This window comes from Mustelus asterias, chromosome 5 (genome assembly GCF_964213995.1).
Source record: "Mustelus asterias chromosome 5, sMusAst1.hap1.1, whole genome shotgun sequence".
In the NCBI taxonomy this organism is placed as follows: Eukaryota; Metazoa; Chordata; class Chondrichthyes; order Carcharhiniformes; family Triakidae; genus Mustelus; species Mustelus asterias.
The window spans coordinates 99,021,301-99,045,286 of NC_135805.1; the positions used below are offsets into that span (position 1 = coordinate 99,021,301).

A 23,986-nucleotide genomic window follows, 5' to 3' on the forward strand; every position below is an offset into this window, starting at 1 on the left:
AGTTTTCCCTATTCACTATCAAAATTCCTCATGATTTTTTAAAAATCTGTTTGATTTTCTATTGGCCATTTAAATGCCACAGCCAAGTGAATATGAGTGAATGTAATGTGCTGCTGCATTTACCATCTTTTGCAGAAATTGTTCACCTGAGAAGAAAATAAGAGTGGTTTGAACTTGTATATTAGATTGTTCCTGTTTGAGCCGACTGCACAGGGGCATAAATTTATCATTTGTATGCTCGTACATGTGGAACCAGGAATTATACTTCGCGTTGCTACCTGAAAAACATTGGCAGTTGAGATGAGATTGTCGTGCCAAGTGCCTTATTTTCCTTTCTCAGCTCTTTATGTTCTTGTTTATCCCAGGAAAATACTGCTAAAGCCATGCAAATTTATGCAGAACGATTGGCGGTCAGTCGAACTCCAAGAAGTATTGATGTGGAGATGAATCGTCTAAGAGAGAGGATCAGCACAGAACAGGAACGGCATGGGAACAGAGAGGAGATTACCAGGTATTTGTCCTGTGTGATGTGCGTAAGAAGGAATCAAAAATCCCATTGCAATTTAATATTGTATATAAGGAAATAACATTCATTTGTGGATGCCCTCTGCAGTCACAGGATGTCCCAAAGTGTGTACTGACCAACAAATTACTTCTGCGGTGTAGTCAATATTATAATTGAGGGAAACAAAGTGACCACTTTGCACACAGCAACAGTCGGAAGAGATTGAACTGATGGAGAATTTAGAACTTGAAGGGGAAAGAAAAGGAATGTTTTTTTTATTCAAAGCTTCCCTTTTAAAGTACAAGACTAATCATATCAAGATTTTGTGTTTTTATTTAATCCTTCTTTATCACATTTGTGAGGTTGCTAAACTGCTTGGCTGGTCCAGTGATGGGCATTGTTGCTGTATTGTTATTTATTCTTCCACACGTTTTATGTCATGAATATGTTGCTACTGTTTTTTCTTATCACTTTCCAAATGACCTTGTTGCATTGTTTAATGTTGCGTATTTTGACCATCTCAATATTAGAAAGCTAAAGCGTTGCACCAACATCCAGTCGCCCACCAAATTCAAAGTGTTGCTTTTCAGTCTTTATCACCCATTTTCACTCGCTACCTCATCGCATGGTGGAGTCTGAATCATTAAATGGTTTCAAAAAGGAGATAGATATATTTCTGATTTTTTTTAAAAATGGGATAAGGGGAACAGGTAGGGAGTTGGATTTGACACCAGGAAGAGATCAGCCATGATCTGATTGAATGGCAGAGCAGGATTGAAGGGCTGAATTACCTACTTCTGCTCCTAATTCCTATCTTTCTCACGAGGTATAAATTCTTGGGCAGCTATGTCAGTAATTTCAGCATAGAGTCTCAAACATCCTGGCGAAAGTTGTCTTTTGTAGTTTTAAGATGCAACGTACATCAGCATTACAATTACCATGTTGCAGGTGATTAAGCTGCAAGGTAACTTTAGCATAAAATTTAATGATATATATTTCTTTCATAGTTGTTCTGCCACCTCCCCAATCCCCCCCACTCTGTTTCATTCAATCTAAGGGCAATGCTACCCCCTTGTGATGTTGTGTCAGTTGTAATTCATTACTAGAACTCAGGCCTCGGTCAGAACGTTATGACCTGAATTTCCACTTGAGAACATAACCCAGGTTCACACTTCATTGCAATACTGAGGGATTTCTGCACGTTTGCAACTGGTGTTTTTGGATGCGGGGCTAAATCTAGACTCCATCCCCGTTCTCAGACGGGGCATAAGATCCCATGGCACAGTCTGAAGAACAATAACTTGAGTTCTTTCCAGAACCTGACCAATACTAATTTCTCAAATCAATGAGATTATCTGGTCATCATCTCATTGCTTGTTTGTCAGACCTTGCTGTGTGCAGATCAGCTGCCGTATTTCAGGCATTACAACAGTGTTTATGGATGCAAGTGCAAAAATTAATATTTTAAATACCAGTTAATATTTGATCTTGGTGGCAACCTTCTGGGAGAAGTGATTTGTTAAGGGCTGAGTATCTTTAAAGCGAAAATTATGGGCAGGTTCGACTGAATTCAGTCAGCAAGAGCCCAGGGCTCGGTTTCCTACTTGTTTGTTAGGATCTTGAGATTCAGAGTAAGTTATTGAAAACTTGCAGTGGCAAAATTTTTTTTGCAGAATATTAGTCGGCCATGAAATTCTGATCCAGAAAAAAATTGCTATAGTTAGTTACTGAAGAACCAGAACTTAAATCATCACCACCATTTCCACAATACAAAGCTGAAATTTATGTTGACAACTATTTACCAATGGATATTTTGAATCTTATGGGGCAATGTCTATTCTAATTAAGCAAAAATAATGGGCAAATTTAGTGCTTTTTTAAAATTTTAATGCAGCATATGCTGTTGCATAGATTGATTTCCCTTTCCAATCAGATCCGAGAACAAATTGTGAGTTCCAACTATTGTTCAGGTGAACCTGTGTTCTTGAAACTTCAATTTTGCTTACACTGATTCAACTTTTTGTTGCTTTTTTTTTTGAACAGGCAGTACTTTGATGTTTTGGAAACATATAAGAATGTCAAAAGCCAAATTAAGAACCTGAAGAAGTTTATGCAGCTGCTTGATAAAATAATGGAGGAAAGACACAAAGCATATAAAATATTTAGGAGGTAACTGATTCATTTAATTTGGTATCATTATTTTAAATGTCATAACTGATGTGCATTTCATTCCTCAATGAAATATCTTTTCACTTGCATTGTTCTAGTGAGGCTTACAGGGTTATCCGAGCTCTGCTCAGATATGCTGTAATTTCCTTAGTCTGAGTTGGCAGTTTTGCACAAATTCATTACTGTGGCATTGTACGCACTTATCGTCTTGGTGCACAGTGATCATCTGAGTCTTGGAAGAAACGTGAGCTCTAAAACTAGATCTTGTGTGATGCACAAAACCTGATATACCTGTTTAATATATTTACTAATCTTGGTCTACAAGCCCAGGGAGGTATAGAGTTGAATCCAGAGTCTCACCAGATCTTTACATGACTGCAGCATATTTTCTACCCATTGTATTCCATTTTTAGTGCTGGGAAATCTAGCATAAAATCTCATTTAGAAATTGTACTGAACTTTTCTTTGCCTTTTACAGAGTTTAGGTTTTCTTCACTATTGTATGCAATTATCGCTCTGATCTTCCGATCTCTGGATGCTGCTCATCGGATATACCTGGAAAACATGCTATGGGACTCCTCTGACATCTCAACTCAACGACTCCATTGGAGTTGCCTAAGAAGTTTTAACTTAGAATGGGCATTTCCCTCCTCCAAAAAAGTCTCCCAACTCTTGAGAAGAGTCGGAGAATTTGCAGGGTTCTGACTCCGTTGCTAAGATACTTACTGCTGGCATATTTGATTAAATCCATGTCTAACTCCTAGGTAACTATACAACTGACTGCACCCTCCCCCAACCCTCTGAATCCATCTTCCAGGCACCCCACATCTTTGACTCCAACCCATTCCTCCGATTGACCCTGCCCCCTTGGCCACTAGAACTTTAACTCTCCCCTCCGCCTGCACCCCCCCCCCCACACACACAATCTGAACCCTGACCACTTTACCGACTTCCCTCACTTTTACTTGTTTACTGATGCACTGAAAAGCTAATTAAATACATGTTCCAAAGCTTTTCAATGTGTTAGTAAAGGAAGACCTGCCAGAACACAGCAGCTAATGCCATTAAACGGGGGTCTGGCTCAGCTTCTACCAATGAGGCAGCACGGTGGCACAGTGGTTAACGCTGCTGCTTCACGGCACCAGGGACTTGGGTTCAGTTCTGGCCGTGATTTACAAGTTCTCCCCGTGTCTGCGTGGGTTTCGGCTGGGTGCTCTGGTTTTCTCCCACAGTCCAAAGATGTGCAGGTTAGGTGGATTGGCCATGTTAAATGCGCGGGGTTACAGGGATAGGGCAGGAGGTGGTCATGCTCATTCAGAGAGTTGATGCAAACTCGATGGGCGGAATGGCCTCCTTCTGCACTGTAGGGACACTATGGGTCAATGAGCTAGTTCTACGAGGAATGACTACAAAAACAGGCCCACTCTGCATTTGTGAAGAAGCCTGTTTTGTAAGTCTGGGCCAGAAATGTGGAGCTCCATCATTGTGTTTGTTTAAAGAGTGGTTTGGAAGATTCCGCCTTATGTTTTCATTTATTAGGTTATAACTAATGCATATATTTTGAACAATTTGTTTAGCTAGTTAACTTGAGTGAGCTACGAGGTTGCAGATTCAATTCCTACTCTAGAATTTGTGCATATAATCCAGGCTTAAACTTCGGTGCAGGCATAAGGGTTATTATCATTTGAATGATGCATTCATTTGCAGTTCTATCTGCTTGGGTAGATGCAAAAGATCCTGTGACACTAAGTTTATCCCTCAACCTATTTGCTCATTTATCGCATTCCTATTTTCACTACAGCACCTTATGTGCAAATTAGCTATTGTATTTCCATAATTTAACTGCATATTCGTTTTATATTACTTACTCAATTAAAAAAAAAAGTTGTTCTGAATAAGTTTAGAATATTATAAAACAATGAAGGATAGAACAAAAAAAGCCACCAAATTTGCTTCCATTCCAACTATGCATCCAAGATTGCTGAGGGATGTAAGGGTGGAAATTATGAAAACAGTAGTAATAGTCTTTCAATTCTTCATTGACATAAGAGTGGTGCAGAGGACAAGAAAATTGCAAACATTGCAGCTTTGTTCAAAAAAAGGGTGCAAGGATTGACCCGACAACTGCAGGCCAATTAGTTCAACCTTGATATTTGGAAAGCTTTTAGAAATGGTAATCTGGTACAAAATGATATCACTTGGGCGAGTGTGGATGAACGGACAGCCAGCAAGGACTTGTGAAAAGCAAATCGAGTTTGAAAACACATAATTGTGTTTTCTTATGAGGCAACAGAGAGGGTTGGTGACAGTGACCGCACTATGGATGTACTTACACACATGAACTGCAATGGTTCAAGAAGTCACCATCACCTTGAGGGCAATAAAAATGCTGGTCTAACCAGTGCTGTCCTGTAAAAGAATAAAAAAATAATGTTGTTGACGTGATGTACGCCAACTTCCAAACAATGAAAGGAAAATGCTGGAAATCTGGAATTAAAAACAGAAAATAGCTGACCTGATAGTAACCTCAAATCTGCATCCCTCTTGTTTACCAAGAATCTATTCACTTCCGCCTTAAATATATTCCTGATGTGGAGATGCCGGTGTTGGACTGGGGTGGACAAGATGAGAGGTCACACGACACCAGGTTATAGTCCCAATGGGTTTATTTGAAATCACAAGCTTTTGGAGCGCTGCTCCATGGCCAGGTGAAATAGGTACATTTCTCTTCACTTCACCCGATGAAGGAGCAGCACTCTGAAAACTTGTGATTTCACATAAACCTGTTGGACGATAACCTGGTGACATGTGACCTCTCATCTTAAATATATTCGAAGACTCTACTTCCACCAGCTTTTCAGGAAGTGTTCCAAAGCCTCTCAACCCTCTAAAAGAAAATATTTTGCTGCATCTTTTTTTAAAATGGGTGACCTCTTATTTTTAAACAGTAACTCCTAGTTCTAGATTCTCTCACAAGGCCAGACATCCTCTGCACATCCACCCTGTCAAGGCCCCTAAGGATATTGTATGTTTCAATCAAGTTGTCTCTCACTCTTCTAAATCAATACTAATGATCGAGATTACCAAGCTAATTCTGCAACTACTTCACTGAAGTGCAAAATTGCTTTGCTTTTGTCATGCACACGTGCAAATACTCATATGAGATGTAGAAATATGAAACAATATGACTGTGAATCATAGAATCCCTACAGTGCAGAAGGAGGCCACAAATTTTATAGTAAGAAGCCTCACAGCACCAGGTTAAAGTCCAACAGGTTTATTTGGAATCATGAGCTTTCAGAGGCTGCTCCTTCATCAGGTGAGTCCAACATTGGCTACTCCACATCACAAATATTATAGGCTCAGATTTTCAATATCTACTGTTAATTTGGGCTTGATTTTCTTTTCCCACATTCCTGTAGTAGCTCCTAAAGGTGATTGCTTGCTGGAGCTGAAAGTAAAATGGAGAAAATGACAGAATCCAGAGATAAGTGTTTTGTGATAGTATGGTGATGCCTCTTGCATAAACCCCAACATATTTATGAAACTTGCAGTTAGTTCTAGCAATCTGTTAATGTGCTCCTTAGAGGAATAATTGAAGGGCTGCATATGTTTTGTGTCTGCTGTACCATGGAAGCATCAGTAATATTATTTCCATTTTGTGCTTGAATTAAATAGGTACATTTCTCTTCGCTGCAAGTATTATTTTGATTCTATGCTTTCCCAGCGAGGTTACCATGGGAAAATGAGCTTCGATCATAAGAATGCAACACTTTCAATTGCCGTAAGTTATTTAGAACTGATTCTGTGGCTTTTTTATACAACTATAAAGGAGATAGTTCCAAAAATCCAGAGCAAAAGCAGAAATGTAGGGGCTGATTCTCCCATTCCGACTTGCTAATTTTTTGGTGGGTCGGGTTGGGAGATGCACACGTGCGCCGATTTGCAGGATTCGTGCATGCATCCCCACTGCTTTTCCCACCGCCAGAAAGCAGGCGCGGTCGGGACCATGCAGGAAACCGGCAGGAAGACCAGATAAGTGATTTTAATCTATTTGTAATGTAATTTAAATGTCATTATCGGACCCAGGACTGAATTCTCCAGGCCCGATGGCATTTCCCACCCTGCCAGGAGTACTTCACTCCGGCAGGGTTTAGAGTAGCTCCCCACTTTTGGGGAACTAACTGGAGACCCCGCTAGAGTGAGGGGGGGGGGGGCAATCGGGGTGGCCCCCGGGGTCGGGCAGGGGGGGTGGTGCCCCCTTGGCATGGGCACCCTGGCACTGCCCATGAGGCAAAGTGCCAGGGTGCCCAGGGCACACCTTGGCACTGTCCATCAGGCAGTGCCAAGGGAGTGGGGCCTGGGGACAGTGCCAAGGGGGTGGGGCGAGCTGGGGACAGGGCCTAGGGGGAGATCGATGGGGGTGGGAGCAGTCAGCCTGCTTGGGGGGGGTCGGCACTGCGGGTGGAGGGGGTAGAATTAGTGGAAAAGGGCTGGAGATCAAGACTTGGCTGGTCCTGGGAATGGTTGGGGGGTCAGCGATTGGGCCGCGGAGAAGGGAGGGGAAAACCAGCGTTGCAGGGATCGCAGGGCTGGCCAGCGATCGGGAGGCCATCTGTGTGGGGCCACTGCACATGCGCCAATCTCGCCACTGACAGATGGGCACATGAGCAGTAGCCCGCTCCGCGTGCTGATTTCAATCTCTCCAGCAGGGTAGGCCCGCTCCCTAGTTTTAATGATATTCACACTGGTGGCCTCTGCAGCGCACAGAGTGAGGGAATTCTTCTCTGAACTCCCACTGAAAATACCATCACAAATTACTCTAGTTTTCACCCGAATTCGACACCTAGAATTTTTTTGGGAGAATTCTGGCCATAATCTAGGCTGACAATTCAGTACAGTACTGAGGCTGTGCTGCAGGTGCTTGAAAAAATGTTCCATGGCACTGAAAAGTGTAGGGGCCCTTTTTCTGTGCTGGCCAATATTGATCCCTCAGTCAACAACTCCAAGACAGGCGATCTATTCACTTTATCCCACTGCAGCTTGTGGGACCCTGTGTGCAAATTGCTTGCATATTAAAACAGTGACTACACTTTAAAATGCTTCATTGGCTGTGAAGGGCTTTGAAGCATCCTAAGAATGTGCAAGGTCTGACCTGCCTTCACTATTCTTCCCACCGTTGAAGATTGTATGCAATTTTGGTCTCCTAACCCAGGAAAGGATATACCAGCTATGGAGGGGAGTGTAGTGAAGGTTTCATCAGATTGATTCCTGTGATGGCAGGATTGTCGTACAAGGAGAGATTGGATTGAATTCTTAGACAGTCCCTCGGAGTAGAGGATGACTTGCTTCCACACTAAAAATGAGTTCTCAGGTGGCTGGCGAGTCCAATGCCTGACCTTCTCTCAGGTGGGGCACATGTTGGTTGGAGGAGTGGGTGGGATGCTCGGGGTTGCCATGTACTCCTTTCACTGTTGATGCTTGACTTCAGCTTGCTCTCAGCAATTAAAATCTGTGTTCAGCTCCTTCCTGGAAGCTTTTCTTCTACTTCGAATAGTCTTGAGCCAGGGATTCCCAGTTGTCTCTAAGGATGTCGCACTTTATTGACTAGGCCTATAGTCACTGGAATTTAGAAGAATAAGAGAGGATCTTATTTAAAGATATAGAATTCAGACAGGAGTGAGCAGACTGGATACAAGGATGTTATTTATTTTTGCTGGGGGTGGGGTATGGCTAGAACAAGTGGTCACAGTATTAGGATATGGAGTAGGGCATTTAGGACTGAGATGAGGAGAAACTTATTCACTCAACTCACATTTAAAAAGGAAGTAGATAGATTTCTGGACTGTAAAGGTGTCAGGGAGGAGATTGCAGGAGTGTGGGGTTGAGATAGAGGATCAGCCATGATCATTTTGATTGCCGGAGCAGGCTCGAAGGTCTACTCCTATTTTCTAAGTTTTTTTTAAAATGCAGTGGCACTGTTAATAAAAGTGAAGTAACTGTGTCAGGAACAGTGCCAAGGGGGTGGGGCTCTGCAGGGTGAGGGTTGGTATACAGGAGAGGAGAGCTCTGTAGGGGGAGGTATGCAAGGGTGGGGGCTGATTGACAAGCAGGGCGATCGGCAGACTGGGGAAGACCAGCAAAGAGGGAGGGGAGCGTGCAGGGTAGGGCTACGGAGGTGGTTGGCTGTGGAGGGGGTCGTGACAGGGGACTAATCGGGTGGATCCCGATGCTGGTGCCCCATGTTGCCATATGGGTGGGAAAGAAGATCACCTAATGCACTGGGAGATAGGGGCACTTGTGCAATGGCACCCGAGCACTCTGCAGCCGGCTCTCCTTCCTTGCACCCCCTCCTCCCCGACTGCCAAAACAGTTGAGTATGGGGGGAGATTGTAGTGCCAAACTCACTCCGATTTTCAGACTTTTTTGACAGTTACAGTTTTTTTCTAAACTCTCTTATAGCGCTCAGTCTTTAATTACATATTGGCCTTCACCCAAAGGAAAGTGTGGAAGCTACAGTTGGAGCTGGCTACTAAATATGCTGTGCACTAGTGTGTTCCAGTCTTCACACAGTCAATATAATTTATTTTCAAAAAATTGCAGGCTAGCTTTTGTCCTCTGGTTCCTGTAGTTATGAAATTAGTTCCTCGAGTTCCGTAAACCATGTAATTGAGTATTAAAATAAATCGTTACATAGTTTTTGACTAATTTTACCCTGGCCATAGCTATAAGGTTGGGAAGAGAGACCAGAGGGCATGCCTGCTTGTGCTTTAAACCAGAATTCTCCAGCTGTTCACACCGGCAGGATTCTCTGCTCCCACTGGTGGCGCATCCCCTGCCACGGGTTTCCCTGTGGCTTGGGGTGGCTTCCCTTGGAAGTCCCATTGACAGCGGCAGGATCAGAGAATCCCGTCACCAGCAAACAGCATGTTGCCTGCTGCCACTGAGAGGCCAGAGAATCTCACCCATGGTGTTACATTATGTTTAAAAGGGATGGGCTTTAGTCAGTAGAGGGCACCAAAGCAACGCTGGATACTGCATTTAAACTGACACATTTTAAAAATGTTATTCTGGAAGTTTTTGCTTGCTATGAATTATTTGAGGATTAATAAAATAAACTTATGATTTAACCTGGCATTAAGACATTGTTAAGTGGGCGGTGTGACAAATGTTTGTTGCATCCTATTCTGTTACAACTATGAAATTAATTTCCTTTTGTTTGAATTTCAGCTAGGAAATACACTTGAAATTTTGAAAAGAAATTGCCTATTGATCGGAATTAATTTGTTCGCTGTCTTGGACAGCTTTCATCTGCATATAGCAGATTTCCTAATTGTTTGATTGCCATGGCTATTGACTGGTTTTATACCAGAGAAAAATTCCAAACACCCATCATTTTGGGTCTGAACTCGTGAAATGATTCATCAGACATGAGGTCATTGCTTTCCACCTTGGACTGACAGAACAATGTTTACTTTAGAGACTAATGGGTGTCAGGTCCTATAGTTACATTTGACAATTATTAAATCTGATGGTTCTAACTTTAACACTATGGGAATTATATAGATGTTTAGGAAATTTTAGTCATAGGAAGCCTCAATTGAGACAAAGTATGGGTCAGGTGGCTGATGGTGCAAAGTGCTTAATGCAATATAGTGCAAATGTAAATAGATCCTCAAACACTTTTGCTTTTAAGCCCTTTTGTCGGGAAGTTGACAAAACTCAAAAGGAAGAACGAAAAGTAGTAAACTAAAAATAATGAAGAATGTTGGGCAGGAGAAAATGCATTTTCTTGAAAGGGAATACTTGCTTAACTGCAGGCTATTTCAATTTACTGAGCAGCAACGCCCGCTGGTCACCTGCTAACATTCTGCATATTTAAATACTTACAGCAATGAGAAAAATGACCATTGAAAAGCCACATCACAATGTCTATTTTTTTTCAGTTGTTCGCGAAGATGTTCATTTTGCAACAGTCCTGCAGAACTTTGGAAAAAAAATAGATCCTTTTAATTGAACAGGGATGCTTGAGATGCTAAGCAAATTGAAGTTTCTTTTATATGGGAATGTTATCTTTAGGCCAGTTTTTTTCCCAACAAGGGTTATGTTGCTTGGCATCCATTTTGCTCAAGATTTGAGCTGCTTGCAAGAGTTCCTTATTTAATTGTTTTTTATCCTTCTATTATTTTTGCTGAACTTATTTGTGTTTCATCCTCTTGAAAATCTCTTGATTTATTAAAGGTTCAACCTGGAGAGGGAGACAAGGCAGCACTCAGTGATATGCGATCGCTTTCTGGTGGTGAACGTTCATTCTCAACTGTGTGTTTCATCCTTTCGCTGTGGGACACCATGGAATCTCCTTTCCGTTGTCTAGATGAGTTTGATGTTTACATGGTATGCTTATGTTTGGGCTCAGCTAATCTTTCGCGCACTAATATTTATCACAACTTGTCATTTTTAACTTTGTCAGCCTAGTTCTGGAGCATGAAAGTACTGGAGTTTTTTTTATTTCTAATATGCCACCTAACCAATGGAGTGTTCCAGGCCTTCTGGCTAAATAGGTGGTATGCTGACAGGTTTTAGATTTGTTTTAAAAAGCTGATTGCATTCTCTTGTACTTCAGTAGTGAGTATAAAACCACTGGGGTAAAGATTGTATCATGTTCAGCCTTTAATATTCTGTATTATTATTAAATCTCCTAATTGTGGAATTGTCCATAGCTTAGCAATGTTTTTTATAAGAGAAAAATGACTGCTTGATGAAATTAGTTCAATATCCATAATATAAACCTGCAACTAGTATTATATTCTACATGGATAATAGATCATTAGTCGGAATATTAGAAAGGACTGATTTTCTTTGGACCCCGTGTGATCTTCCATTTTTACAGCTGTAAGTGCCTGTACGACCAAATCTCCTTGTGTTTGCTTAAATATCAAGTTGCACAATTCTACAGATCAGTTGGTTAATTTATTGCGGATTTATGATCCAGTTTGGGGTGTTTAGTTGCCTTACTGGCAATTGATCGTGCACACAAGCAATTCAACAAGAGAGTGTCAGGAATGAATCCAGCTGAGACTGACAGTTCCTGCTTGGTCAATTCTTGTTGAGCCACTTTATTGAGACTTATGGAAAGAATGCAAGATGGTTGGTAAACCTTACATTCTGAGTCTGAGACATGTTTCTTTTGTCTGAAATGCAAAAGTTTAAAATACTGCCTTCACAGTAATTTGAACTATGTCTTGACTAATTGTCAAAATTGTCTTCACTAATCATAATTTGCCCTATGATATTCTGGATGAAATATAACAAATCATTATCCAGAAAATGGCCCCAGCCCCTTAGCAAAGAAACTTGAATCAGCTGGGCCTATGAGGGAAGAAAATGTGCACACCAAGCACAGTCCAAATAAGGATTGTAACTTGTGAACAGGTGATTAGTCTGTCAACTGATCCTCTCCCTTGTCACTCAACACTGTACAGACTGCTCCAGGAATTGTGGAGTGAAATACGTCTCTTCACCTGAAGTCCTGCAGCCCTGGGAATATTGCTCTGCAGACCAAGTTGGGTCACATTTACACCTTGTTAGTTAAGTATTTCTCTGGAGAGGAGGTGAAAGTGACTGACAGAGTTTTGACAACAGCCAACAAAATCTTCAATCAAATCCATGATTTGCCTCCTTAACGTTGTTTGTTCTATTGTATGTAGGAGAAGCACTTATTTGATAGAAGTGTGAGTTATGTTCTTGGTTTAAGATTAAATGCCACAGAGTTGAGAAAGGTCTCGGTGAAAACAATCCGCTTGGTGGTTTGGTTCTTCAAAGTCAACCTAAACTGTATGGCTGTAAAATATAACTATCTGCCATCTGTTGCAACACCTTGTGCATGATGGGTGCAGTATTTTTAATTTAATACCAAACAAATAACTAGTTCTAAAATTCAGTGAAGAAGTATACATCTACGGTTAGTTACACGAGTTCTAGCTACAATGTTTAGAAAGACAGACTTCTGACTTTTTAAACCAATTGACAAATCTACCATATCCATGATGTGAGGGTTCCTTGATTTTTAGCTATAGTTACTGTAGATGCATGCAAATGAGATACTTTCATTCAGTCTTCAGGCAAGTCTGACAATTGATTACTTTTAACCATAGAGATAAAATTAAAGGGATAATTTATAATACAATATATAGTTGTGTTTATTTTATATTGTATTTGATTTGTAAGCTGTACATTCCTTTAACAAAGCTTACTTTAGTTATTCATTTGAGAATTTGTTTCTACATATGAATGGACTCCACTATTTCACAGCTTTCCTGTTAAGTTACTTGCTCTTATGAATTTGTTGCCGTATTAAACGGCTAAATATGGAGCTAAATGTTGTTTTTGTGAACCTATTTTATATCAGTATTTATATTCCCGTTCAATTGTAGGATATGGTTAATCGTAGGATTTCTATGGACATGATGTTAAAGGTGGCTAATTCCCAGCGTTACCGTCAGTTCATCTTCCTTACTCCACAGAACATGAGGTATGTACTCTATTCTTTTCTTGTATGAACTTTACATGTTTCCATGTAAACTTTACATGTTTCCATGTAAAGTGGATATGTATATTAAAAGTAGTCATTTGATTATATTTTACTGTAACTTAGACCCTCGAGTTTGGTCCATCATTCAATGAGATCAGAATAATCCATGATTTACCTCCATATCTCCTTGTCCCTCGTTATCTTAGGATAACAAAAATCTCAGATTTAAAATTTTCAATTGATCCTGTATCAATTATGGTTTGTGGGAGAGGGTTCCAAATTTTTACACCCTTCAGCTGTAGAAATATTTCTCTTGGAAGATCTGGCTCTAACTTTTAGACTATGTCCCAGAGTCCTAGACTCCACACTCAGTGGAAATCATTCTTCTCTATCAACTATCTATTCCCTGTAATATGTGAAAACTTCGATCAAATTTTTAACTTCTAAATTCCAGGGAATACAGCCCTTGTTTATGTAATTGTTGCTTGTAACTTAATCCTTGGAATCCAGACATAATTCTTATAAATCTATGCTACACTCTCTCCAAGTCCAATATATCCTTTCTTAGGGAGTGGTTGCAGCGATGCTCCAGGGTGTGGGATAACCAGCGATCTGTATAGCTGAAACCTGACTTCTGCCCACTTGTACACTATAAAGGCCAGCTTTCCATTTGTTTTGTTACTTATTTTCATGACCTGTGTATCTGGACTCCCTGGTGTCTTTGAGCCACCATTCCTTCACCATTTAGGAAGTACCCTGTTCTATCTTTTTTAGGTGCAAAGTGGATGACCTCATATTTGCCCTTGTTCTACATGTTTTTCCATTCACTTAAGCTATTTATATGTCTCTGTAATTTTATACTTCCATCTACGTTACTGTCTACCTTTCTGTTATTAGCAGATTGGATATGTGACCTCCTATCCCACCATCCAAGTCATTAATAAATATTGTAACCCCAACGTAGACTCTTGTGAGACACTAGTCAATTCAAGTACCTCCCCATTAGTCCTACTCTCTCAGGCTACTCAGCCAATCTCCTTGCCAGGTCTATAATCTGCTATCACTTCTGCTTTTATATTTTTCTATTTCCACCAGCATTAATATACTATTTAAGTTGAAACTGCTGCTGGATCATCAACTGTGGAAAAGATATAGAGGAATAAATTTGTAAAGAAATTAGAGGGGTGAAAAAACTGTAGAGTAGTTATAATAGAGTAATAGAGGTATACAGCACAGAAAAAGACCCTTCGGCCCAGCGTGTCTGAGCCAGTCAAAGACAAGCCACCTAACGATTCTAATCCCATTTTCCAGCACTTGGCCCAGAGCCTTGTACAACTTTAATTATCCGAATAAAGCTATTTATTGTTTAGCATTCCTAATACGTTCTTTAAAACAGGTGTGCTAAATTAAAACATGCTAAACAGAAACCACTTCCCTAAAGCAAAGCTTGTAAAAATGGTGCGTTACATTCCTGACCTGATCTTTTTACGTTAAAAATCTATTGGCTGCCTTGAACCTAACTGGCCCAAAAAATCTCTTTTCACTTGCTGCTTAACTAATTTGCTATTGTTACTAACTTGCTATTCCGAGAGAGGGCTTGCAAGAGGATCAGGAAAGGGAAACTGCGCATGGCAGGTTTTTAGTGGCGTGGCAACCTGGGGGAATTGAATGGCGTGGGAGAGGGAAGCAACAAGCCTGAGGTTCAGGGGAGGGAGGTGGTGTGCGGTAAGGTTGGGAGAAGGAAGTAGCAAGTGGGACATGGCAGGGTGAGGGTCAGAAGAGTGAGGGAGAGGCTTGGGAGGTGGAAGCATCAAGGGAGAGGATCATAAGGAGCAGTGAGGGGGAGGTTCGGAAGAGGGAAGCAGTGAGAGGGGAGGGTCAAGAGAGGTCGGCAGTGAGGGGCACCATCACGAGGGGGAAGCAGCGAGTGGCAGGGTCTGAAGAGGGACGCGGCAAGGGCAGGGTTGGGAGAGGGAGGAGGCAAATACTATTGTGTCGGGAAGCGACTAGTGAAGTATTGAGAGAGGGAGGTGATGAGCAGGATGCAGTGATTGGCAAGTGGTGAAGGGATAGAAAACATGGGATTAATTGTGGGAGAAGAAAGCAGTGGGCGGGAGAGTGGGAGAGGGAAATGGCAATATTATAAAGCGGAAGTTGACCCCCCCCCCCCCCCCACCTCTCTGAGAACTAACACCGAAACACCCAAAGAGGAGTACCTCGCCTTATAATCTGTAAAAAGTGTGTAACGTGGTGTGACCTGCCTTTCAGCAAGTTCTAGTGGTTAAATACAAGATAAATCCCTGACACAAACTCTAAAATCAACACTTTATTTATTTATCTAACTAACAGTGAAAAAATTTACTAAACTTATTAACAAGCCTTCTAACTATCGACTATTCCCAAATAAAATAAGATTCTAATGGTATGCTGTACCGGTAAATACAATTTCCACTCATTAACAAAAATAGAATTTAGTCACTCTCTAAATTACAACCAGGTTTTGTGTCTTCCGGAATATTCTGGGCCTTCTCTGTTGATTCTTCTGTCCGGAACTTCTTTCTTCTTTGGTACCTTTGCTATCGAGATGGTGCTTTCTCTAAAACATAGATGAAGCTATGAGAGCCAGCGATTCTTTCTCTCCAGAGAGAATTGAGAGCTGTTATCTCCGGGAGGTGGCAGTTGCTCTCTCCTTTTTGTTCCACTGCCCCCTTCTTTATACCTGTGATGACATATCAATATTTCCCACAATAGGATTGGTCCTAGGTTGTCAAAACCATCAGATTTAAATTTAATAGGTTCTTGGTATCTAAGTGCCTGATTCAAATTGGCTAAATTCAAAAGCCTGTTGTCTTGGTAAAAACTGCTGCTTGGCCTTTCAATACAAATGTTTCAGTTTGGGGCTCTCTATGTACTTGTATTTTTTTTAATTCTAAGCGCAGAAAAAGCACCACCTTTTAAAGGGACCATGCAATGCTTTTTCCCGAGCATTTTACAAACACCAATCTACAATTACTCCACCCAACTTCGCAACAGCAAATGAGATTTAGCAAGGAAGTTCGAATAGGCAGAGACTGAAGTAGCTAAGCATGCTTAGTAACCGTGCTAAAACAAAAAGGAAGGTTGCACTATTCACATACGCTCTGCTATTTAAATGCTAAATTGAAAACGCGCTGCGAGAATGCAGTTTAAGTGAGGATATTAATGATGGAGGAAGAGATCCCAAAGTGCGTTCAGAAGAATTTTCTAGATTAGTATGTTTCCAGTCCAACAATGAAGGAGTTGCGCTCTGAAAGCTCATGATACCAAATAAACCTGTTGGACTTTATTCTGGTGTTGTGAGACTTCTTACTGAACAATGAAAGAGGCATTGTATATACCAATGATAAGGAAGGACTGTAGGAAAAGAGATAATCAACCATGGATATCTAAGGAAATAAAGGAGGATATCAAATTGAAAGAAAATGCATACAAAGTGGCAAAGGTTAGTGGGAACCTGGAGGATTGGGAAATCTTTAAAGGTCAGCAGAAAGCCACGAAGAAAGCTATAAAGAAAAGTAAGATGGATTATGAGAGTAAACTAGCTCAGAATATAAAAACAGATAGCAAAAGTTTCTCCAAATATATAAAACGAAAAAGCGTGGCTGAAGTAAACACTGGTCCTTTAGAGGATGAGAAGGGGGATGTAATAACTGGAAATGAGAAAATGGCTGAGGCATTGAACGGGTATTTTGTGTCAGTCTTCACAGTGGAAGATACAAATAACATGCCAAAAATTGATGACAGGAAGGCTATGGCAGGTGAGGACCGAGAAACTATCATTATCACAAAAGAGGTAGTGTTGGGCAAGTTAATGGGGCTAAAGGTAGACAAGTCTCCTGGTCCTGATGGAATGCATCCCAGGGTACTAAAAGAGATGGTGGGAGAAATAGCAAATGCACTAGTGGTAATTTACCAAAATTCGCTGGACTCTGGGGTGGTTCCCGCAAATTGGAAAACAGCAAATGTGACGCCATTGTTTAAAAAAGGAGGTAGACAAAAGGCGGGTAACTATAGGCCGGTTAGCTTAACTTCTGTAGTAGGGAAAATGCTTGAATCTATCATCAAGGAAGAAATAGCAAGATATTTGGATATAAATTATCCCATTGGTAAGATGCAGCATGGGTTCATGAAGGGAAGGTCATGTTTGACTAATTTGGTGGAATTCTTTGAGAACATTACATGTGCAGTGGACAATGGGGAACCTGTGGATGTGGTGTATCTGGATTTCCAGAAGGCATTTGACAAGGTGCCGCACCAAAGACTGCAACACAAGCTAAAGATGCATGGTGTTACGGGTAATGTATTAGCATGGATAGAGGATTGGTTAACTAACAGAAAGCAAAGAGTGGGGGTAGTTGGGTGTTTTTCTGATTGGCGATCAGTGACTAGTGGTGTGTCTCAGGGATCAGTGTTGAGACTGCAATTGTTTACGATTTGCATAGATGATTTGGAGTTGGGGACCAAGTGTCGTGTGTCAAAATTCGCAGATGACACTAAGATGAGTGGCAGAGCAAAGTGTGCGGAGGACGCTAAAAGTCTGCAAAGGGATATAGATAGTCCAAGTGAGTGGGTGAGGGTCTGGCAGATGGAGTACAATGTTGGTAAATGTGAGATCATCCATTTTGGTAGGAATAACAGCAAAATGGATTATTATTTAAATGCTAAAAAATTGCAGCATGCTGCTGTGCAGAGGAACCTGGGTGTCCTTGTGCAGGAATCTCAAGGAGTTGGTTTGCAGGTGCAGCAGGTAATTAAGAAGGCAAATGGAATTTTTGTCCTTTATTGCTAGAGGGATGGAGTTTAAAAACAGCGAGATTATGCTGCAGCTGTATAAGGTGCTGGTGAGGCCACACATAGGGCCTGATTTTACCATTTTGAGTCTGAGTGCCGAATCTGGGCGTCAAATAGATCCGAGCCTGGAATCCTCTTTCCAGCGCGTCCATATGCTTTTTGCCGGCTCCGGTCCGATTCGCGCTGTGGGCGAGGCTTAGCACTGTCGGACCGATCGGAGCTCTGAACTGCACATGCGCAGTTTGAAAAAAATCTGAAGCAGCGCGCTCGGGCGCGAAAGAAAAAAGCAGAGGGGACGGCTCTCTGACACAGACCATCGGGTGGGTTTGGGGTGGGGGGGTGACCGATCATCCCCGGGGGGGGGGGGTTGGTGGGTGGTGGTGGGGGGGGGGGGGGGGGGTGTGGGGGGTGTGACCGACCATCCCCTGGGGGGGGCGGCGGGGCAGGGGGTTCCGTTGCCACTCTGCGGAACGCTGAGCTGAATAATGACAGTCGTGGTGTTTGAAGTATGCGGCCACTCCGGAGAGGAGGGATTTGTTCCTCCGGTGGGGAGGAGGGATCGGCCACAGAGTGGCAGTGGAACCCCCTGCCCCCTCGCTCCCCACCGATTGGCCGCAGAGTGGCAGCAGCCCCCCCCACCCCCAAGGGGATGATCAGTCACGCCCCCTCTCCTCCTCCCAACCCCCCCACCCCCAGAGGAGGAGCTGGGTCCGAGAGCCGTTGCAGTCTCTGACCCCGCTCTTCGGAGGCTGCAGCGGCGACTTCGGATTTTTATTCAGCAGGTTGATTAGAGCGCGGATCCGCATCGGACCAGAAGACGGTAAAGTGGGATTTGACGGTAGAGTTGGGCGCGCGGTTCATTAAGTTGATTTAAATGCATGCTAATGCATTTAAATCGTCGGGCCGCCTGATTCGGACATGGGCTGGACCCTCGCCCGAATCGGGTGTCGGTAAAGCCGCGATCTGCTCTGAATCGGGTGCAGATCGCAGTATAGGCCCGACGCCCAACTTTACCGCGATTTCGCGCCCGAAAACGGGCGCAAAGTTTTGGTAAAATCGGGCCCATAGAGTACTGTGTACAGTTTTGGTCTCCTTACTTGAGAAAAGATATACTGGCACTGGAGGGGCTGCAGAGGAGATTCACTAGGTTGATTCCAGAGTTGAGAGGGTTGGTTTATGAGGAGAGACTGAGTAGATTGGGACTATACTCATTGGAATTCAGAAGAATGAGGGGAGATCTTATAGAAACATATAAGATTATGAAGGGAATAGATAAGATAGAAGCAGGGAAGTTGTTTCCACTGGCAGGTGAAACTAGAACTAAGGGGCATGGCCTCAAAATAAGGGGAAGCAGATTTAGGACTGAGTTGAGGAGGAACTTCTTCACACACAGGGTTGTGAATCTGTGGAATTCCTTGCCTAGTGAAGCAGTTGAGGCTACCTCATTGAATGTTTTTAAGGCAAGGATAGATAAAGTTTTGAACAGTAAAGGAATTAAGGGTTATGGTGAGCAGGCGGGTAAGTGGAGCAGAGTCCACTAAAAGATCAGCCATGATCTTATTGAATGGTGGAGCCGGCTCAAGGGGCCAGATGGCCTATTCCTGCTCCTAGTTCTTATGTTCTTATTGCTGAGTCTGGTTCTGGGGAATGAGGTGGATCACGGGTCAATAGGGGAACATTTGGTGGATATTGATCGTTTCAGTAGGAGAAACTAGGAACAGTGACACAAAATAAAGGATAACATTTTTATGGGGCTGCCAAGAAATGAGGGACCTGGGAGTATATGAGTAGAAATTACTAAAGATGGCAGGGTTGATTAAGAAATGGTTCAAATCACACAAGGTTCTCTACTTCATACAGACCTAGGGCAGGATTTTCCGGCCGCATTCATCCCAAGACCAAAAGATTCCACCTGTGGTCAATGGATCTTTGCATGGTCTGCATCCCGCCCGCCACAATTCCCGTGGCAGGCAGGATGGGAAAATTCCCCCCATCGAGTACTAAAGCAAAAGAAGTTCTGGTGAATGTTTAAAAAACACTGATTTGGCCTCAGTTGGAATATTGTGTCGAATTCTAGACACCATACTTCAGAAAGCATTTGTGAAGACATTGGAAGGTGCAGTGGTTCCAGGGATGAGAGACTTCAGTTATGTGATAGATTGGAGAAGCTGGGGTTCTCCTTAGAGAAGACAAGATTGAGAGGAGATTTGGCAGAAATGTTCAAAATCACCAGAGATCTGGACAGAGCTTAGAGGAATTGTTCCCATTGTTGGAAAAGTTAAGAACCTGAGGACAAAATTTTAAGATGGACCATGGATTACAACAAGAAAGGCTTTTTTATACAGCGAGTGGTTAGAATTTAGAATGCATTGCCTGAGATTGTGGTAAAGGTATGTTCAATCATGGCTTTCAAAAGGGAATTGGATAATTATCTGAAGAGAAAGGAATTGCAGGGCAATGGGGAAAAGGTGGGTACGTGGGACAAAGTGAGTTGCTTTTGCAGGGAGCTGGCGCAGTCACAACAGGCTGAATGGCCAACTGTGTTTAACGCATTCTGTTTGCGATTCAGAAGATCAGGGATAACAACTTGTGTTACAAATAATTTGGCTGTTAAAATATGAAATGAAGTGGACACAAAAACAACTTTCCCCTGCTGGTGTCCACTGAATTTGCTGTTCTTTATTGGTATTAATTTCCAGTTTTGAATGTGTTTTAAATTACAATTATTGATCAAATCATTGATTAGTCTGTTTGCATCACTCGCCTCCATTTCTGCTGATTCAAGAACCATGATATTGTTCAGTGACTGCTCGTAAGTGTCCTGACGTGACTTTGAATACATACATATATATTATATATATATATATATATATATATATATATACATGTTCTAAATTAAGTACAACCATTGTAAATTTTAGTTTGTTGGAATGTAAAAATTGACTTTGTCACACGGTTGTTACAGGTCAGGCATGAGTATCCAAACAACCAACTGAGTCATACTACACTTTGCATTCTTGAGTTGTGAAGAGGTCTGAAACAATTGCAACTTTTTCAAGCTCTAGCTGTAAAATTTGCAGACAGATATGAAAATGGCCAAAATTGTTGACACAAACTCCATTCAACTGAAAATCAACACTTCATTAAACTACCTGAATGCTGAACTGGTTGTCCAATTTATTGATCTCCCTTCTTCAGTTTGCAAAGCCAGCTGTAAGCTTTGCTGCATTCTTGCAGACATTGAAGATGGAATCACTTTGAGTTTGAAACTCTTCTGGAAAAGCAATCTTTGATTTCATTTCCACATGAAATGTTTCTCATGGCTTTATTGATACAAATCAAGTTCTACTCTATTGGGCCAAACATTGGCAATTGGGACTAGCTGGGAGGGCACCATGGTCCGCACAGACCGGTTGGGCCAAAGGGCCTGTTTCCATGCTGTATTGCTTTGTGACTCTTAAGTTCTTTGTCACTGCACCAATAGATAATGCCTTAACATTTGGCATGAGTGGCCCTAACCTAACCTCCCCATGTCTGTGCGCAATAATGTGGAAATAAACATTGTTCCTTTGTACATTAATTACTAACAATTGGTTGAACAGTTGATAAGCTCTATCAGCTTCAACAAAGGAGGAATGTGGAAAAGAGGGTGGTTATATGCCATGTGGGCTTGCTTCCACTCAAATTTCTTTTGATTACAATAGCTGTATATCCTCATCCTCAAATTTTGACCTTTTTCATTATTGAGCATCTTTTGCCAAGTCAGAACTCTTCTGTACTTGTCATTGTCTGAAGTTCTTAGTAATTTATTGTACTATCATTGTAGATCTGTAATTTCCCAAGCTTCTGGAGAAAACACAGTTTAAATTCGTTTCTTCTAATATTTCATAGAGAAGTTACTTGTCAGCCAAGCTGCCATACAAAATCATTCCTCATAAAATGACAAAAACGGATTATATGGAAATAGTGTGTATGCTTAGTGCACACATCAAGTCATTACAGTTTTATCAAACCCTTGATTAAGACTTTGTATTCATCTCTCCATATTTCCATATGCCTGAATTTTTCTAATATGACATTTTGTATAGTGCCTGAAGGGGAAGAAAAATCATTGGGACTCTGTCATTGCTATTCTAAAAGAAATTTAAGCCTGAGCAAGAGAATTTTTAAATTGGGTCACCCAAAAACAGTGCAAATCTATGAGGACAGAGTTGATGAGCGAATTGGACTTGGTGTAGAATCGGGTGACAGCAACAAAGTAGTGGATGAGATTAAGTTTGTGGAGGATGGGAAGTCATCCAGACGGGCATTTATGATGAAGTCTGAAGATAACAACAGTAGCATTAGTTAAAGGAAACATTTCTTTATAGTTGCTGGAGTGCTGTTTCATTAACTATGCATATTTTTAAAATGTTTTCTTTCAGTTCTTTGCCGTCCAGTCGCCTAATTAGAATCCTTCGTATGCATGACCCTGAAAGAGGACAGACCACATTACCTTTCCGTTCACGAGATCAAGCTGAAGACTCAGATGATTAAATAGCTATTGACATACCTTATAAATATTGTTCAGTTTTTATGTGAATGAACATTTATTTAAAAGAAGCATTGATACGTGCTTGTTCTTTTAATAATGAAGTAGTATATTTTGAAAGTGGAAATAAATTACCAGAATGGTTTTCATGTTGAAATATGTCCATGCCTCAGTTTGTTTCATATATTAGCCCAATTTTATTTTATCTGTTCTGAGTTCTGTTTGTAGCACCTTTTAATTTATAATGATGACCTGTGTATTAATCCATGATATTCATAAAAGCCATTACAAATGCATAGGTACTGCACCAAATACACTTTTACCAGCATTTTTTTACATTGCCTGCATGAAGGGAAAGGCTTAGTGAGCTTTATTATCTTTTGTCTAAACAGATAAACTAATGTTTTCATGGTCAAGCTTCTGGAAAATATAATAATTGTAAGTTTCAACCCTTCACTATGAAATGTACAATAAAAGATAATTGTCATTTTTAAAGTTTTATCCTCTGTGTATTGATTGCAAAATATAAAATATAATAAGCTAAAAGTTTGAAATTACTGATGAATAAATGATCTTTTAAAGTGATTTCTAATTTCCTATACGTCAAAATATGTTCAGAAGAGAAGTGTTCACACTTCAACTCTTCCTTGGATTTAGGTTTTATCCCAACAGTGTGAAAGGAGATTTTGTGCAAAAGTTGTCCTTGATGGGGGATTGTAAATATTACATCTCTGTTAAAAGAGGGACAAGGCAGTCTAACGTAATTGCGAAGGAAACTTGCAGAGTTAGTAATCTGGGACAAAATAAATTGGCATTTGGAAACATAAGCTAATAAAAGAAAATCAGCACAGATTTGTTAATGGCACATCATGTTTGATTAAGTTGATAAATTCTTTGAAATGATGGAAAAGATTGATGAGGGTAATGCGCTTGATATTTTAAAAAGCATTTTGAAACTGCCACATAATGTACTTGTTATCAAAATTAAAGCCCATGGGATTGAAGAATTAGTGGCAGCATGTATACAAAATTGGTTAAGGGATGGAAAACAGAGCAGTGCTCAACAGTTTTTCAGATGGGTAAGAGATATACAGTACTATTCCCCATGGGTCAATTTGGGGGCCACTACTCTTTATAATATATATCAGTGACCTGAATTTTGGTATACAGGGCATTATTTGAAAGATGAAGAAGTTGGAAATGTAAACAATGAGGGGGGGGAGAGGTTTTAAAGGCGTCATTATACAGACTGAAATGGACTGACAGATGGCAGATGAAATTTAATACAGTGAAATGTAAAGTAATGCATTTTCTTAGTTCACATTGCCTCTAATTCTTCCTAAAAACAGGCTACAGTACTTCAAATTCGAGACCTAGGCAGTGCTGCGTTTCGGGTATTGCTGGACGTGGGGTCAGGCAG

The 23,986-nt window shown here is 41.2% G+C and overlaps 1 protein-coding gene across 5 annotated transcripts in view; it reads left to right on the forward strand.

Moving 5' to 3' along the window:
- Positions 1-23,156, forward strand: part of LOC144493715 (structural maintenance of chromosomes protein 6-like) — a 90,881-nt gene extending 67,725 nt beyond the window's left edge. For 4 of the 5 annotated variants that reach the window (XM_078213089.1, XM_078213090.1, XM_078213092.1 and 1 more), the window contains 6 exons: positions 366-511; positions 2,549-2,674; positions 6,353-6,458; positions 10,916-11,068; positions 13,108-13,205; positions 22,460-23,156. In XM_078213089.1, the coding sequence (XP_078069215.1) occupies positions 366-511; positions 2,549-2,674; positions 6,353-6,458; positions 10,916-11,068; positions 13,108-13,205; positions 22,460-22,571 (741 nt within the window). In that variant the 3' untranslated portion in view covers positions 22,572-23,156. Of the gene's footprint in view, positions 1-365; positions 512-2,548; positions 2,675-6,352; positions 6,459-10,915; positions 11,069-12,156; positions 13,206-22,459 lie in introns of all 5 variants that reach the window. The other variant, XR_013497782.1, reaches the window with a different exon arrangement.
- The last annotated feature ends 830 nt before the right edge of the window (positions 23,157-23,986 follow it).